Raw genomic sequence first — 19,425 nt, 5'->3', positions numbered from 1 at the left:
TATAATGTTACAGTGTTGGATGTCCAGACTAAACGTGGGAGAAGTTTCAAATCTGTAGGTCAAAGTATGTTGGAGTAATCCCCTGTGTCAGAAGCTCAGTCTACAGGCCGCTGTGAACGCCAGGTTTCAGTTACTTCCGTAATTTTGTGACTCATAATTAGAGCAAACTTCTGAATCTCAGCATTCTTATATATTATAGTTCTTGCAGTGAAATTACTTAATATAAAGAACTTAAAATCCCATTTGTTCCACATAAAATGAAAAGATCAGAGATGATAATACAGAACAAATTGCTTAAAGACCTCCTCCAGTGAAACTCAAGTGTTTAAACATCTCCATGTGGTGTTACTCGTGCTACAAAAAATATCAGGGACAACATCAGCAGTCATCTCCACGGCTGGGCCTGTCTGCTTTTAAACTGCAGTGTACCAAGGACAGGCTGAACAACACGTTTTCAGATTGGCAGGTTTGTGACATCACAAACCTCAGGAGCCAATCCCGTTAATGGACGGGGTGACGCTATGCATATCATTATGTGTAACCTATGGCATCCATAAGATAGCTAAGTTTCAACAAGTTGCCACTAAATGATGGCAGAAACGTGTTTTGTTTTCGGCTGTAATTTTACGAAAGGAGAAAAGTACATAGTGGGCGGGGCCTATGAAGAGTGAGGAATTTTTAATGAGGGAGAAGGAGGAGATGCCTTGGGAGGATTCGTACAAGATAATAAAACGTATTTTGCAGAAAAAAGCATTTCAGCCACAATTTATTATTTCAAGCAGAGCCATTTATATCTCTTAAAACATGACTACCTCACTTTTAATGAACACCATGATGAGAGAAGGTATGAGCACTTATTGCTGTTAGTAGTTTTCATCGAGTCCTGCTTTAGGCTCTGCCCTCAAGTGTGACAATATATAACAGGTATGAACACCTTAAGCTTAAGATGTACACAGAAGTATTTCTGAAGCATACTGAAACTTTTGCATTGCACAAAGTCAAATATTTTGCCAACGGTAGACTTAGACTTTGTGGCTCTTTCCTGGATTAGGGGACAGAAATAATCATCACATCATAAAGACACTGATGGGCTTGTGAATTACTATTATACTACAGCCACAAAGCATTACTGATATCTGCTGCTCTCTGCTCATGATCTAAAACGTTTTCCTCACGCTGGCAAAATTGATTGAAAGTAAGAAATCTGAAGCATGCACCGACAAACACTGTACATTAACATCCACTTGTAGCTGGATTTTATCACCACATAAACTCTACTTGCTTGTACAGTGAGGTCATAGAAAAAAAACCATGCACCAGCACGAATACACAAAGGTCTCTTTAGGGTCTGTCGGGTCTATTTTTTAAGGTCTCCTGTATTTAAAGGAAAAGTCTGACATTAAAACAGCAGGCACTGAACAATATAGCAGCCTGATGGAGATCTGGGGAAACCACCAGAGAGTAGACGTCTATTCAGGCAGGGTGAGGTGCAGTTAGCCGACCGCTCAGCCAGGCGGGCGGGCACCAAGGCAAACCACAGGAAGTGAAATCTCCTATTAGGATCAGTTTGCATTAAAGCAGGAATGAATGGCATATAAGATAGCCTTCTTTATCACTTAAAAAGCAGAAATAATGGCGTTAATTTGCTTCTAATGCCTTGTTTAAAGGCGTAGACAAACCGGTCTATATAATAATATATGTTAAGTATACATTGTGGTCTCTGGCTGAGGAGCCCTGTCGCCATGAAAATCCTCCCACTACACAAACAACCTACAATGAAGGCTTCAGTGTTCCTCCGCTACAAGTCGCCTCCAGCAGGAGTTTTCAATGTGTTGAGTTTGTGTGAACTATGTCTCGTCTGCTACGCTGCAGCTATAAGACTCACACTGTTGTCATACGCTGACTCAGACAAAATCTGTCTGAGAGATTTTGGATTGCAGCCAACTGAAGAAACAGTCTGACATTGTTAAACACATTTGTGTCACTTCAGTTGCAGAGTTTTACAGTGCGGTAATTATTCAACATTCACTGTACAGAGTGAACTTCATTGCTTTAAACATTCATTGCCTGGAGGGTCTTTCTTGTGAGAAATACGCGGATCGTTTTGAAGAAAATTATGACATGACTAACAAAAAGTAGTTACTACCATGGATAAACACAAGAACTACAGTACAATGCATCCCGGGTATGCACAAAATGTATATTTTAAAGTCGAGGTGAAATGAAAAATGTCATTTTAATCCTTTTAGATCACATCCCCGGTAATATTGTGCATCTATTTGACAATATAGGCCAAAAAAAATACAGAAAATCAATTTCTTCGTATTCTTACATCAAAATCTGATCATTTTTTCTTCCGGTAAAACTAAATTTCACGCGTGCTTACGTAAGTTAGCACCAAAAAATTTCAACCAATCAATCTGCAACATTTAGCCGCAGAGCACCAAGAACGCTCGGTCAGTTAGCTAGCTACTGCGCTGTGGAGAACGTCTGTCTACGCCCACTTCTCAACGATCAAATCAAATCCCTCTGATGATATGTCCCGCCTGCACGTCCTGTTTCACTCGGAAATACGGAAGCTAGACACTCTCGAAATGCCGTTTCAGCTCGACTTTAAGTATTAGAAAATGTTGCCGACGGAGGTCAAGATACAGCTCCGAAAAAATTAGACCACTGCAAAAATATGTTCTATTTATAGGTTTGTGTTAAATTAACGTTTGTTTTATTGTTTATCATTTCTCCTACTGACTATGCATGATCATGCGTCACCCTTATACCAAGTTTTATAAAAATCGGGCTAGTAGGTTTTTTGTAATCCTGCTGACAAACAGCACAGAAATAAATCACTTCCTTGGGAAAGCTAATGAAGAATGATTTGGTGGACTAGCACTTTAAGAGGTTGTTTATTCCTGATAGAAAACAGTGTCATCTTGCCCTTTCACCTTTTCACACGGACGCCAATTTCTTTGCTCGTTCCTGACCAGATGAAGCCACCGCTGTCCTCCTATCGCACATGTTTCATAAACGCATTTCCTCCCATCAAATTATTGATGCATTTCCCTGCCTCTGCCACCAAATCAAATTTCCGTCATCCCCCGTCTCTCCTCCTAAATATAGCCTTTAATCAGCACCACAGGGACCCGCAGTGATTGTCTGGTTTAAGCGTTAAAGTGATGAGGGCAGGATTGTCCTGGTTTGCGTTCATGATGACAGCTTACCTGCAGGGAGTGGAGGGAGTCGGAGTTAGTGTCGCAGTACAGGATGATGTTGTTGGCCATGCTGAAGCTCTCTCTGACTCCCAGGTGGTAGAAGAGCGAAGGCTGGCGGAAAGCATCTGTCATCTCCACAACGGCGATGTCTGAGGGTGAGAAGAGCAGATGTCATGTTAGTTGAGAGTCAGTTTAGCTTCAGAAGTAACACAGATTAAAATCCATTACACTCATAAGTGATTGTTGAACATCTCAGTCAAAACAATAAGTATCAATCTGTTGCTAAAGAGCTGCAATCAGGCAGGAAGTGAAGTCAATGGAAAGATGCGATTCCATGCAAAGTGAACCAAATGAGCAGGCAGACCAGGTTCTTCACAATCGGTTATATCAGGTTTATTGCCAAGTCATTTTTACATGTATCCAATTAATCGCTCTATGTCACAGCTGACACACAAAAAGATTATGATTACATACAGTCAATACAGAAAATTGGCTAATAAAACACATAAGTTGAAATGAGGATCCTCCCCAGGGTGTCTGAGCTCAGCCTTAAAGAAGAAGGATAAGGAGCTCAGACATCCGGAGAGAGCTCGGAGTAGAGCCTCTACTCCTTTGCATCGAAAAAAGCCACTTGAGGTGGTTCGGGCATCTGATTAGGATGCCTCCTGGGCGCCTCCCTTTGGAGGTTTTCCAGGCATGTCCAACTGGGAGGAGACCCCAGGGCAGGGTGCTCGCTGATGGGATTATATATCCCGTCTGGCCTGGGAACGCCTCGGAATCCCCCAGGAGGAGCTGGAAACCGTTGCTGGGGAGAGGGACGTCTGGGTCACCTTGCTTAGCCTGCTGCAACTGCGACCCGACCCCGGATGAGCGGAAGATGATGGATGGATTCATTGAAAATGCAACTGGAGTTGTTCCTGAAGATGAACTGTAGAATCCTTTCGCGTGGGAGGTGACACATCCAAATCCAAATATATTTATAAAGCACATCTAAGCCATAAAGCCATAAACAACACAATAAAACACTAAGAACAATTTAAAGGACAATAAAATAGTAAAAAGCTTTCAGACAAAAGGAAAGGGAAAGGAACTCTTATTGGTTGGTACAGGCGATGTGCATTCACATCACATCTCCCTGCTGTCAGGTATAGATTCTGGTGTCAAAGAGACAAGTGGAGCTAATTCAGAAGAGCATCCTTGAATACAGACCATTTTCACAGATGACAGTGTTTGACCCACCATTCCAACCCCATCAACGAGTACAAATACACTCAACACCAACCGTGACTCCAGCTGGACTGAAAGATATGGATCAATAGGTCATTGGAAGCAAATATTGTTTTGTGTCACTCAAGCCAGCAGGGACTACAGCTTCTGGTGGAGGGGCGGAGAGTTCCCAGCCTTGACTCCTGTGCTTATACTAGCATAACAGAGCTGTGTTAGCAAAGAGCTCATAGCTCATAGGCGTGCTGTTGAACTGAACCATAACGTATTACTTCCATATGATCCTGCCAGCAGCTTTAAACACCTTAAGTCTTGCATTTAAAGGACATTATGACGGGTTTGTGGTGTTAAACATGCTCATCAAGGTGTGGAAGAAGCATTAGTGTTGTTTTAGTAGCTGAAAATGCTTCCGATGCTAGCTAAAATGCAGTAATAGGTAACAACGCAACAACGGCACCAAAAATCTGTCAAAAAAAATTAACTGGTTTCTTCTTCTCTGAAACACTAGCTTACACAGCAATGACATACTGTGTATTATGGCTAACACTGGTAGCAGCTACTGTTTTACAGCAGCAAAAACAACAGTGTGGTGCTAGCAGACAGTGAAACTTAAGCTAAAGCTAAAGCTGCACAATGTTAGCAACCAGTGGTTTCTCTTAAAAACTCTTAATAAATTCGCCTTTTTTTGCATCCTCACCTGCAGTTTTAGATTTGAGAACTACTTTGGACTTGGTCCTAAAATATTACTGATTGCAAATCAATATGAATGAAAGGATTGTGTGGTGTAAAAGGTTTGGTGTTTTTACATGATATATTATGGCTGACGCTAGCAACTACTGTTTTACAGTGGCAACAAGAACGGTGTGCTGCTAGCAGAGAGTGAAACTTAAGCTAAAGCTAAAGCTAGCAAAACGTCAGCAATGAGTGGTTTCTAATCACACATTTTAAGGCTGTATTTGTTTTTAATTCAAAGTTAAGGTAATAAAGAAACAAAATAAAGCAGTTTGTATGTGAAATAAGGGATTTTTCCAACGCAGGGCATCAGGAGGGGTTGAGAGCTGAGCTGCTGCTAACGTTAGCTTAACTGTTTTATGGAGCTCAGCTTCTTTTTGGGGTTAGTATTCCATCTGTGTTATGAGCCAGACCGTACACTAATGAAATCAATCACATTAGATCCATGCAAGGTTAGAATTAGAGCCAACAGCTCTTAAATAATAATCACACAGATATCAAAGCGGTACTCAGCATATAAGTCTGTGGGAATCAGTATGAGGAAGATAAAATTGGACCTCTAATAAGCATGACAGTGTTTAGGACGTCTGCACATAAGGTGGGGAGGTACACCCTGTCCCTGAGGCCGCCCCGCGCTACTGATAACAACAAAAACAAATCAGACCGGTGGCTGTTCTCCAGTAATGACAGAGGAGCTCACACACACACAGAGATAACGCCGCACCCTGCTTTCTCATCTGTTTCCAACTATCCCCTCTCTGTGTCAACAAACACATTACACTGAGCTGAAGAGCAGAGAAGCTCTGATCCAGCCGACAGAATATTTTACCCATAATGGGACGTTTCAAGCCAGCAGCTGTGAGAGCTGGTAGTACTACTACTGGAGGACAGCGTTACGGTGTTCAGTCATCATGACTCAGACATCTTGAGGGCAATGTAAACACTTATTCACACTATAAACAAGTCAGATAGGTCGCTCTGTTCTGAGCTGTGATAGTGGTGCAAAAGTCTGATTGTCTCTGCGTTGATTCACAGTATCATGAGGTGTTACTGACAGATAGAACACACTGTTAAAAGGGGCCCTGTATTTTGCATTGATATTCTCATATTGTGCACGGGTTTCACATTTTTTGGTGTTTATTGTTCACAGTGAAAAAGTGAAAACTGCACATTTCCATGTTTTTGCAGAATGACATTTTTAAAAAGGTCGCCTCTTAAACGGGCCGTTCAGAACAGCTGCATAGAACCTTGCTTTCGCTGAAATCGAACATCGTCTTTCACCGTCGTTCACCTCAGGCTGCCTTCTGGCTCGTACCTATAAGGCCGAATAACCGATCCTAGAGCAGCCATGTTTTCTACAACTTTGGAGTGACAGTGCAGTGCGACCGCTCCCCACCGCGGGATCGCAAGCGTGGGGGAGGGGCTACGCGGTCACTCCAAATACTGTCAGCCAACCGTGGCTGAGGTCTGACCTTTGAATGCCAAAACGGCTTGTTGGTGTTAGGAGGAAGGAGAGGCTCCGAGAATTTTTTTTATTAAAATATGTAAACAATTTTTACCAACGTGATTCAAAAACACATTAGAATAATAGAAAATTGATTGCATAGCTAAAATATGTCAACTTCAAACTCATCAGGAGAGAAGCAAACAAGCAGGGCAAGAGTCCTTTCGACACCTCTTTAGAAAGACAACCTATACCAGAAGAAAGCTTGTATGAGCTACAGAGCCACATAAAGAGTCATATTTAGTCGGTGGTGGAGACCAAAACAGAGCTAAAAGGAGACTGAATTACATCTGTCGGATGTAAAGAAACGATGATAATGCTTGTCTAAATATGCATGAGTTTGCTATAACAACAGGAATGTAAATCTTTTAATGCTGCTTTAAAACATTCATGATAGCCTTGTAACGTTCAATCAAAGCTCATAATACAACTATCAGAGCACATTACTCAAAGCAGCCATGTAAACACTTTCATTCATTGGCTTTGTGGCTGCATGCCAACACAATCCTGCAGGGAGCAGCCTATCAGAGCTCGGCTGGTTTCAGCAGTAAAGAGCTTTTGTCAGTAATGAGGGGCCATGCGGCTCCTCGCACTCTTCATCAGCACATGCAAATTCAACCAGGAAGCTTGGTACTTGTTTCTGGCCTCCGAGGTTCTCATCATCAACCCCTTCCTCCACGCAAGCTCTGAAAAAAAACAGCCTCATATTTTCATTACAGCCAAGCACAGAGAGGACAGGATATAAGGGATTTTAAGCTCCGCGGCTCTGTGCGGTGATGCGAAATATCAAGAGGGGTTTTGTTCTCCGGGTGAGCAGCCAGCATCTTCACATCAGGATGCTTTCTTTCTGATTGAGTGGAAGTTGGATTTCACTTTCTGACGCAAAAGGCAGAGAGGGAGAGCACACCTTAATCCTTGCTTTTGACAGACCTCTGCTTAACAACCACTTGTTACTTCCACATCTATGACGCATTTCCATCAATGAGAGATGTTCTGATACCATTTTTCCCCGTCCTGATACGAATTCAGATTGTTAAACCTTCACTTTGCGTATACCGTGTACCGATAGGATACCAAGGATACCAGGACTTGCGGTGGAGGCAACTTAAATTGGACGATGAAAGAGACTGGATTTCTGGCTAAACAAGCACACTTTTCATGGTTATTAAATCACTATATCCATTGTGCATTGACTGGTGTACGAGACCCAATCCAATATTTTAGGTAGTATCAGACGCATTTTCAGTACTGGCATCGGTATCAGAACAACTGTAATCACGAACATGCAAAACATTCTGACTTGTAAGATGTTCAGACATCTGCTGAACTGGCGTGCACTGGAAAAATTAAGGACACTTGGACTGTTTAAGTAGATAAGCACTTAGTACATGTTGTGCCTCTTCTACAAGCCTTGAAAATCCTGCGCATATACCAAATAAAAGGCTTCTCCACTGCTCTTACTTCATGCACGCAAGGTGCGACTGAATGTCAACATCCAGACTGCGCAGGTTGGCCGATGAATAAAAGATGAGCTTTTCTCATTTCTCCGCTTGCAGGAGACGCCATCAATATTACATGTCGACGCGATTTTAATGCAAACAGCCCATTAAAAAGGCAACAGCGTGAGACGCAGATGTATTATTGTGACAAGAAGAAGGTTGCAGTCGTGTTTTTAAAATACCGCGATGACTTGGGCGGGGCGTTCTCACCTCACCTGCTTCATACATCTGAGCCAAGGAAAATGTTTGCTGTCGAGGGGCAGGGCTGATACAGGTGATGAATAAAGAACACGTAAGACTGTGTGCACACGTGAAAAAAAAAAGTTAAGACAGGAGTGAGCCTTGTTCTGCCGGGAGAGTCGAAGGGAGCAATCAGTTCTCATAAGTGCTTTGTACAACAAAGCCCCCGAGAGCTGACAACACTCGACTATTAGAGTGTGATGTCGTCAGTGTGTATTTCTGTGTCGAAGCAAACGTACAGAGCAATGATATCATAAAACCAGTAAAGAACAACAGATCCTACATTTTAGTCAGAAGGATTTTTAGACTCTAGCTCTTAGCTCTTATCTCTTTAGCTCTAAAACACAGAGTTACTCCAAAAAGAAGATCGCTTGTCAGTCAATCGCTTAATTACTGGGATTTTGGTCATATTTTAATTAGCCTAATTGATAGTTGGTCTGTCTGACTGGTCACCACTTCGGTACGGACTGAAATATCTCAACAACTGTTTTAAAATGTGTGCTGACATTCATGGTTCTGAGAGGATGAACCCTCCTGACTCTGATGATCCCCTGATTCTCCAACAGGGTGTTTTTTAATCAAATGAAAAAACTATTCAATGGATTGTTAATCATTTTTTACAGACAATCACGTTTCCACCTTTATAACTTTTTGATTGTGTGCAAACTAGCTAATTCTAAATTTCCTGTTTCTTTCCCCAGGAGTGTCCAAGTAGCTTGAGTCCCAACCAACCACTGTATATATTTCCTCCCTTTGTTTGTTAAGACATAAAGTCGAGTGTTAAAAATACAGTTTCATTAGAAAGGAGGTTCTGTGAGGATACACATATTTATCTAGGACTGGAAGTGACAATTCTGATCTTTATTTATTAGTCTGTCCATTTCTTAGTTATTAATTCCCTCAATAAAAACAGTTATATTGTGAAAAAACACCAGTTTCAAATCACCAAGCTATTAGAATATTAAAGTGATTTGTTTCATAAGACCAGCAGTACAAAATCCTTGAACCATTCAGTAGCTGTGACTAGAGAGTCGGCTATTTGGCCTGTTTGTTAGAAACAAGACTGGAGTGGATACAGGCACGTTATCAGCTGGGTCAGGTTGTACTTAAATACTAAATGCTCTTACATCAGCATGCTAACATGCTCATACACAGTATTTTAATTTGTTTGTACCATCAACTGTATAAAAAGATGGACGACATGACAGCTCCCTGAAACCCCAAACCCTCTCTAGCGCCCCCTGCTGACTGGATAGGTCATAAAGCCCGCCTCCTCCATGTTGACAGATGGGACATGAGTCAAACTAGAAAATCAAAATACACGCCCGATAAACTTTTCTCAAACATGGTTTCTGTCATTATAGTTAGCTCTTATCATGCTGATTTATGTCCAAGTGTTCATTTTTCTGGCAAGTTTAATTTTAATTAGTTATTTGATGCTGTCAAAAGGATGATTGACAGCTCTGTTGACAAATACGGCTCCTGCAGCCGATCTGTTCCAGATTAGCAGAGTAGAGGAGGAACGGTGAGAGGAGACGTAACTAAAACAATCACTACAGTCGTTGAAGTTTCCATATCTGTGAAGGTCTGCTTTAGGCAAACATAAGAAGCTGTTCTGCTGTCGCCGACGTGCGGGATCTTTGCTGTTTTTTTGGTACGTTAAGTGTGCGTTTTTGTTAGCTGAAGTGGCTACGGCAACTCCACCTGCCGATCTCTACTGCGCAGCTCTGGCTCCAAATGACGTCACCATCACAAGATGGCAGCGCCTATCACAAGGGGCCGTTTTGGCTTCTATTTCGTACAATGAGAGCAGATGGAGACCCGCGTCCATCTCACTTCAAAGACATGTTGCGACTACACCCTTACAAAAGTCCCTTCTCAACCAATATCAGGGTAAAGGGAAATGTGTTTTGTATTCTGCCATGTTGTATCGTGATATGCTTCACTGTGGACAGTAATCTTAAACTCGTGGAGACAAACGGAGATATGAAACCTCAAACACACAGCGACTCTTATTTTGCCTGATTCAACAGCAGAGCATCTGAATGTTTCTGGAGAGCGTTCAGATGTCGTGATTGCTTACCAACGCAGCAGCACAGCTGACAGCGAGCCAACGCAACAGCAGACCTGCCAGCACAGTGCTGACAGGAGGCTGTGGAGTGGAGCAACTTCAGTCATCACAGCCCCTCCACCTGATTACATGTGCTCAACTCTGCTGTTAGTGCATTCATTACAATCACCTCGAATCAGTAGTAAACCACAGCCTTTCTACGCCAGTGACAGATAAGACAGATTTAAAAAAAAAAACAGGACCAAAACATGCGCGGAGAGGCCGTGATAATCCTGCTACACCTCCTACGGCTGGACCTGCTTCTGTTGACCAAAACCAAATTGATTCCCTCGCCTACAGCTCAAAGCAGAGGAGTGAAAATAACTCAATACTCTCGCACAATATCAGGCTTTCAGCAGCTCTCAGCCTGCTGCTGCAGGTTCCTCAGGCCCAGCGGTGTTTCTGAGGGGGAGGAGGGGGGGAGAAAAGAGGAGGTGGGTGAGCAGCTCGGAGAGAGGAGAGCTGCGTGAATCTACTTGGAATTGTTCTGGTGTCTACGGTCTCCTCTTTATAGATCCTTCTCGGCCCTCCCCTTCGTTTCTCCACCTGCTCTTTTTGTAAGAGGTGGATCTGCTCAATATTACAATCGCAGCAGGATCTAAATGGCAGTGCAGACTGTTGAGAGTGGATATGGATTATTGCAGCACCTCAAAGTGTCTCTGCAGGGCTCGCAGCCAAACGGAGAGCATACGTTTGCACACAGAGGGATCTATTTTAAAGAGTGCGAGCTGTTGAGAAATGTAAACAGTCGCCTCTAACAGCCTGCAGCTATAAACAACACACAGACTGTCTGCATCATCGACACTATACATCTCTGAAGCTGGGCTATATATACAGCACATGCAGAAGCATAATACAAAACAATGTTATTGTTATAACTGTTCCTGACTTGGGAACATATTCCTTTGATCAAACACACTGCATGCATTTAGCCTTATCACACACAGTCTATTTCAGCATCAGCTTACATTGTGTAATGCCTCCTGATTAACCTCCATTCACAGAGGAGGGCTGCAGATTGAGTCGAAATCTCCCTCCAAGTGAACCACACGCTTTGAGACACATAAATCTGATGATTAGTTTTCCTATGAATCAATTAAACTTTTGGTCTATTTAAAGTTATAATCTTGAAGATCTCAGTTTCGTTCTCTTTGGCGCCACCTTATAAACGGTAATTGCAGGAGCACGCTTCCCAGATATCCAGACAGTTCTGCATGTGTGACGTCCACGGTTGGCTCCGGTTGTAACTCTTGATTTTCCTGGCTGACGGTCGCTTTCCTTTTCAGACTGTTTGCTTCATCTGAGCGTCGAGTTTGTTTCTTTTTCTTTGGATTTTCACTTATTGTTGAAGTTGTATCTGTAGTCATCCATCTTTTCTTTGTTTGTTCAGCCATAGTAGATTACTGTTTACTCGCAACACTTGCAGAGACCGGAAAAGCGGCCGCATAGCTCCGCCTACCCTCTCTGGCAGACCAACCACTGCTGAGTGATGGAAAACGCGTCACTAATTGGACGCCGTTTGTGATTTTTTTTCCACCCAGTCTGTAATACTGCAAATGTAAAGGCTTTCATCAGTGGGCCATAGGCTCAATCACCATTGTGTTACCTCATTCGGCAATAGATAGAGACTTAACAGACATTTATCCATCCATCCATTATCTATACCGCTCATCCTGTTCAGGGTCGCGGGGGGCTGGAGCCTACCCCAGCTGTCATTGGGCGAAGGGCCGGGTACACCCTGGACTGGTCGTCAGTCAATCACAGGACACATAGAGGCAGACGACCTTTAGCACTCACACCCACACCTTTAGAGTTACCAATTAACCTTACAAGCATGTCTTTGGACTTTGGACTTGGAAGCCGGAGACCCCGGGGGGAACCCACATATGCACGAGGAGAACATGCAAACTCTACACAGAAAGGCCCACCTTGCCCAAACCAGGGTTTGAACCGGTGACCTTCTAATTATGAGGCTACCGCGCTAACCACTGCACCACCGTGCAACCTTTAACAGACATGATCCAGTATTAGTGCTTCACGGTGCTGCAGTGGTTAGCTCTATCACAGCTAGAAGGTTCCTGGTTCAACTCCTGATACAGAGGTAGCAGGCCTTTCTGCGTGGAGTCTGTATGTTCTCCCTGTGTGTGCGTGGGTTCCCTTCGGATGCTCTGGCTTCCTCCCACAGTCCAAAGACATGCTCGTTAGGCTCATTGGTGACTCTAAAATTGCCCGTAGGTGTGAATGAAAGCGTGAAAGGTTGTCTGTCTCTGTGTGTCAGCCCTGTGTTTGACTGGCTCCTGCCCCCTGCGACCCTAAACAGGATAATAAATGGATGACTGGTGATACTAATTTAACTTACTGTATATATTTCTCTTCAGAGACATCAGAAACAGTGTAAGGGGAGGTTAAAATGTTTGCATGTGTAGGCATGTGCCCTCTCTCTGGCCTAATAACACTTCATATTTGTGAAAATGTCACCACAGTTACTCTGGGAGAGCCCTGTTTACACTGGACACACAGGGTCCAGCTGCACATCAGCAGTTATATTGTGTTTGACTGAGTGTGTAGGAGCAGGTACAGGTACAGTAGATAAATACAGCACTCGTTACAGTCAATTACATAACAGCTACACATACGATGCTGTAACGGCTGTTAGAGATACGAGTGAACGCTCGGTGTGCTGCTGTGGAGGTTTCTCCTCTTATCGCTAATGGAGAAGGAGGGAAAGAGGCTGGTGTTAGTGGAGCAGAGTGCAGTGGGAGGATTTCCCTGGAGCCTTTCCCACACAGAGGACCGAGAGAGAGAGGAATTACTGTCTCCAGGCTCCACTGGAAATCATTTCCCACACTCAAGAAGCCGTTTCCTCCCCCCCTAAAAAAAACGGGGAATCTTGGAGAGTAAAATGTCCAAATCTTTTGCCAACTTTCCAGGAAAGAGAGGGACGGTTACTGTGTCGCTGCGTGTCGTGGCAGCTGCGTGATTACTTCTTGTACTCGAGCCACAGATGATGTTTCAGCGCTGTCAGGTTGAAGCGACACGAAGGATAACAGAGCGGCAAAAAAGACGACAGACGAGGACTTAAAGGAAACCCTGCGGAGTTCTCTTGTAAACAAACACAGCTATGTTAACATTCTGCGTTTCTCATATCGTGAGCATCTTTAAAGCCTCACAAACAAATGGAACTGCTGTTTTCATAAAACTCTTGGAAAGCTAGTTTTTATATTTAACTGCTGTGTAATATTTTCATTGCTTTAATCAGTCATTGATTTGTGTGGGTTCTTTCCTCCCCTAATCCCCCAAAACAGGGTCCCATAATAAAAATGAAGCCCAATGACCTTTTTATAGCACCTGTTTAAAATGCGTGCTCCACCTGAAGAAGACAGCCACACCCCCAGGGGGCGATAGAGAGGTTATGGCTTCACTTTAGTGGGAGCTGGCATGTCATGTTACGAGCGCCTACCTTGCAGCGGCAGTTTATGGTGGAAGAGTAAATAACAGAGACCGGTGTTTCAGTTCAACGAGTGACCGTGTTAACTGCCGACTTTCAGACGAATGCGTTCCATGGTTGTCGTGGTTACAGCAGCAGTTGAATAAGGGAAGAGAATACATAGCTGACATTGTGAATGCCTCTTTTTTTGTTTTTCATTACAAGCTCAACATATACTTGTCTGTCACGTCTTTGAAGTTCACATGAGTTCAGGCAGACGGCAAACCGGATTTCATTTTAGTGGACGAGAGCAGGACGGTAAAATGTGGTGAGGCCGGCAGAAATCACCAAAGTCAAAGGATTTAACTTTTTGCCATCCTCGCAACGGAGTTTACAACCGGATGTTACGTACCTCCCTCACACAGGAAAACATGGTTGATCTGGACAATGAGAAGCTTTTTTTTTATTGTTGTCTCTTTTTCAGATGAAGATAAACGAGGCATACACCAAGTGCAGTTCTCCTTTACATATTGGAAACGCTTTGAGGGAAATCTAACAACAATTTTATGTTTGCGAAAAAATATCAAGAGAAAGCTGCATTTAAAGCTACAAATATTAGAATAATTACATGAAATGACACCAAATAAATTTCACCATAGCAACATCTCGTCATGTGTGTTTCGTTTTGCCGTCCTGCCATCCAGTCGGAGTGTTTGTTTGCTTTTCCCGAGCCGTCCAAAAGGTGTTGTCCGCCTGCCGTCTACTGTCTGCCTGAATCCATGTGAACGCAGCATAAAACAGTAAGAGAGCAAGTCACTCATTAAACCGAAACACCGGTCCCCCCCAAACGGCTCGTCATCGGTTGTTTGGAGGTATTTCGGGTTTAGTGCAAGTGAAAGAACAACCTTCAAAGAGTGCATGAAACCTGTGTCTGTGCTACAAAGCAACACAACTCACTTGTTCAACCACCACACTGCAAAGTTAACAACGCTACTCTCAGTCCTTTTTCAGCACCAAGTCAGACATCCATAACAGCTCCCAAAGACAGACCAAAATTACCCATGATGCACCAAATTCAGGTAAAGATCCTAATTTTTAAAGTTTATCAAAAATGTGTACATGAGCCGGAAAGTAGCACAAAATGGAACTGAGAGCTTTGCTGTGTTTATTTAAATGTGAAAGTACAATAAAAAAAATGTATCCCATAATTGTGATTGATAATCGTGATCTCAATATTGATCAAAATAATTGTGATTAGCATTTTGGCCACAATAAAAATAAGAATACGAGAGTCCACTTGAAATATGACAGCAAGAATATTCAAGTCTTGTGCCGTGGCCACTTTTAAAAGTGGATATTGTCTCCTCCACTGACACAAATCTGTCTGCACCACCTTCATTAAACAGGACACAAACAATGATTCCAGGCGGGATGGACATGCCCTCCGTGTCTTGCTCTAAAGAAGTCGAGTTCCAAAGAATCCTGGTGTTGCAAACCGCTCTGCAGGTTATAACCTGGTTTACTTTACAAAAATCAGCATAATTTAACCTGCAATTTTGGAATCTTGGTTTGGATCAAAGCAAAACAGACACAGCTGATCAGATTTCTGAACCTGACACGACTCATCAGCTGGAAATGTCAAAATCACAGAAACTGATCCTGCAGCAGTTCCAAGTAAAAAAACATGGTGGTGCATGTTTGTACCACAGGGAGAATCATTAATCATGAAGAAAGACAATTTTACTGTCATCTTTTAATTTGCTTTTTGACCATGCCAACTTCTCTTTATTACACTTTGAGTAACAAACGATGCAAACTCAGGCTGGACGTGTTTTCAGGTTGGCTTGGAATAAAACAAATATCCTGAGGCAGAGTGGATACGGCTTTTTGAAGCAGTAAAACATCTATAATGAATTCAGATAAGGTTCAGCTACGAGGCCAAAAAGAGACATATATATATATAACCCCCAAGTGGAACATTTTCCCAAAAATACAACCCTGGGAATGAGAGTAAAACACCATACAAGTCTTTGAGCTGAGCGCGCCCGCAGTCCCAGAGGACAGTATGGGAAATAGGAGACAATGCTTATTCTGTAGTTTCGACGCCCGGCCCAGCTCAGAGATTAATGCTCCCTTTATTTTTAGTTTGCTCCAAAGCCTGAATCCTGAAAACACCACGATCCAGGAAGTGAAACCAACCTGTTAGTTGCACCTTTCTCCCAGCTGACCCCCCTTCCCACCACCACCTCTGCTCCACTTTGTTGCTTTTACACACAGTGAGAGATTTTACAAACGGCGGTGCCATGTCCCCGAGGGGGAAAAGAGCCGAGAACAGAGTGTGAATTCATCCACGGCTGACAAACACGCTGGGAGAAACCCGCGCTGTCGTGCGAGTCGCCCTGACATGCCTGCTTGTTTTTTCAGTTACGCAGAATTTGCTGAAACAAGAGGTATTTGTATTTACGCCAAGTAAACAGTGAGTCAACCTTATCTCGATTACCTCACATGATTGGACTTAGGATAACTTTATGTGCTGCAGGAGTGGGTTTAAAAATGCATCAATACACCCTTCTCCTGAAACTGTGTCAGACGTCAGTGTGTAAAGTTGCCCGCTGAGGTTTTGACCTCCAGACTTTTAGCCTTGTCACTATCACTTCTCTTGGGATAACAGTCACATCAACAACACAGCAGCTATTACATGAAATATTATCACTTTTTCTCAGCATTACCACTATATCAATGTCGGAACCCATCGGCTATAGTCTGACGACGATATAGCCTCTGGGGATAACGGTGAACATGTCAGGCGTGTCCGGTTTAGCAAGCAGTTAGCGATAAACGACTTCCAGCCGAGACTTCCTTTTCTGTGCGCTGCATCGTTTACAGTCCAGTTAGAAACCTGACAAGCGACCGTGTGTTCAGATCAAAAGTGAAGTGAATTTCGCCCCTTCGAGATATGTTAGCAAAATAAACGCCGTCATTTCTTGATTCATTAAATCCCCCATGGGAGCAGCCGTTCATCTGTTTGTGCTGAGCCTTAGTTTCACTGTAAATGGTAGGTCACATGGAGGCTGCACTCTGGCTTACTTCAGCGGTATGAACCCGAAAAAAGAAACAGATTTTCTTGTGAGTGACTTTAATTAACGGCTCTTAAGTTTGCTGAAATAACATCATAATGCAGATTTGTAAAAAGTAGTGTTAGCATGATAATTGCAACTTGGTTGGTCGGTCTTGTCGTTACATCTATGAGACGTTTTTTTATGCACGTGTGTTTACATAAAAGTATAAAGAGTCTGTAAGAAAGATGGTTTAATGTTGAGAAGAGGAGAAGAGTCACTTTGAGAAAACATTACATCTGCTCTAACAGAGCGTCCCAACACCCACCCTGCAACCTGTAGTTGCTGAAAGAGTTTTTTTCCTTCCCACAAACACCCACTTGTTACAGTCATCAAACACATAGTTTGCATCTACTTCACTTTGTGACCTTTGTGGTGCACATGCAGGAGAAGAGTACGCCTAGTGTAAAGAGGAGTATCACACCTAACAGCTACCACAACTTCTCTCGATTGTTTTTATAATCTGAAGAATGTTTTTCTTTTTTCAATACGACTCACCTTTCTTTCCAAGGATTGTTTTATCTTCTTTATCTTGTACACTTCTTCTGACTACTTACTGAGTACTTTATCAACATACTGATAACTTATTTTCCTTTACCCTCCACTGGTTTTGAAAGACGCCAGCTTCCCCCTTCTGGTGCCTTTCACCTCACATGAACCCCTGATAAGACCTGAAAGGGAGCTTTGATTCTCTACTCCTCCACCTCATGTCACTTTTCTAAGGAGCACTTAGGAATTTTACTCCGGGGTGTATCATACACTTACAACATGTTCAGCGCACATGAAGAATGCCCTCTAACAGACTGAAACACTTAGATATGTTAGGGATTATTGTCAGCAGAACATGCAAAATGATGACATGCATGTGATTTGACAGTTAGCTGCTAGCTTCCGAATTTGTGTCCACACTATAGGCTACTTCCTGTTGAGAAATATACGCAATAAAAAACATTTCCTCACTTACATTATGGTTCTGTGTACAGTCTCCTTATCCCTCCGAGGTGAAGTCACTCTACCCCCAGACGCCGGTGAGTAACCTGTGGGCTAATTCCCAGTGACCTTGTGCTCTCTAACCTCTCACAAGCAGCCAAGCATGCAGAGTAAACAGGAGGGAGGATAAACAACTTAGCAGAGAGCCAGCTGATGGGATTTCTGAGCAGCGCGGCCTCACAGTCGGGAAGCTGAGCGTACAGACTTATGCTGGTGAATCCAGAGACGCTCTTAACAAGAAGCTGTGAGCTGACACACGGCGGTGTTGACACCGTACGCAGTGGGACCTCACCTGCTGTGCAAGGGTTACATCTGTGCCCTAATTGGGTCTACTTCCTGTCATTTTATCCTTTTTTTCTTTGAATATTGAAAAACTAAATTTGATCAATAACACCAAATAAAAGCCCCAACAAGAAGAAAATTCTGAGATTTAGAAAATTATCCTCTCGTGAAAAGTCACCAAAATAATATAAGTATATAAAAATATAAGTATATTTATTCACAGGATTCCAGTAAAGGCCAAGTCATACCAGTTGACTGAATTAAAAGGTTTTTGATAAAGCTGTGCAAGCTAAAAGTCCCGCTAGCAATTAAGCTAACAAGCTTTGGCAAATAATGCTACAGCCATTAAATGACCGTTAGCAAGTTAACTACAGAGCTTTTTTTTCCCTCTTCAAAAGTCATCATTGAATAAAACAATGTACAACACTCGAAACCAAATGCCATGGGAGAGAAATTAGCTAAATTAATCTGGGATCTGTAGATTTACTCGAGAGGGGAAAGACACAAATTCCAACCGACATGCTACTAGCTTACACTCTTGACGCTTCCCTTAGCGGAAACAGCTGCGGTGTGAAAAATATCCACTTTATTTAAACCATCTGCTGTCTGAGTGTAAACTGCTCCACGAAAGAAGTCACGTTTATTTGAATAAATTGTAGCTTAATGTCTGTTAGAAACTAAGCTAACAAAATTTGACAGTACTGCAGCATTATAACAACAGCTAACTGATGGTTAGCAAGCTAGCTACCACAAAGAACTTTTCCCCTCCATCTTTAATAGTCCTTATTAAATGAAACTGATGTAAAACCCTAAGAACAAAGTGAAAGTAGTTTTGGCAGAACATAGAGAAAACACTACTAGCGTGTTCCTGGCTTGCTAGCTTGTTTGCGGTTAGCACACCGGCTACAAGAGTTCCCCAACAAGCTCTGCGAGAAGCGCTTTTATGAAGACGTGGATACACTTCAGCATGTCTTGTCAGTGCGTGTCACCTCACGGTTGATAATTGAAAATTGTATAATTCCTTAAAAATGTAAGAATTTGTGCTTTATTGAGGCGTAAAAAGAATATCTTAGGATTCTGAAATGTGCTGGA

At 42.7% G+C, this 19,425-nt stretch overlaps 1 protein-coding gene across 1 annotated transcript in view; it reads right to left on the bottom strand.

Moving 5' to 3' along the window:
- map3k5 (mitogen-activated protein kinase kinase kinase 5) overlaps positions 1–19,425 on the bottom strand; it is a 96,781-nt gene that overhangs the window by 65,883 nt on the left and 11,473 nt on the right. Inside the window, exon 2 of the mRNA XM_069655400.1 lies at positions 3,219–3,358. Within this exon, the coding sequence (XP_069511501.1) occupies positions 3,219–3,358 (140 nt within the window). The remainder of the gene's footprint in view (positions 1–3,218; positions 3,359–19,425) is intronic.

The sequence above is a fragment of the Semicossyphus pulcher genome, unplaced genomic scaffold (assembly GCF_022749685.1).
Source record: "Semicossyphus pulcher isolate SPU_LCO1_2020_fin unplaced genomic scaffold, fSemPul1.0.p SCAF_11, whole genome shotgun sequence".
Lineage (NCBI taxonomy): Eukaryota > Metazoa > Chordata > Actinopteri > Labriformes > Labridae > Semicossyphus > Semicossyphus pulcher.
The sequence above is the reverse complement of the archived record's forward strand: the minus strand, read 5'-3'. Positions and strand labels throughout refer to the sequence as shown.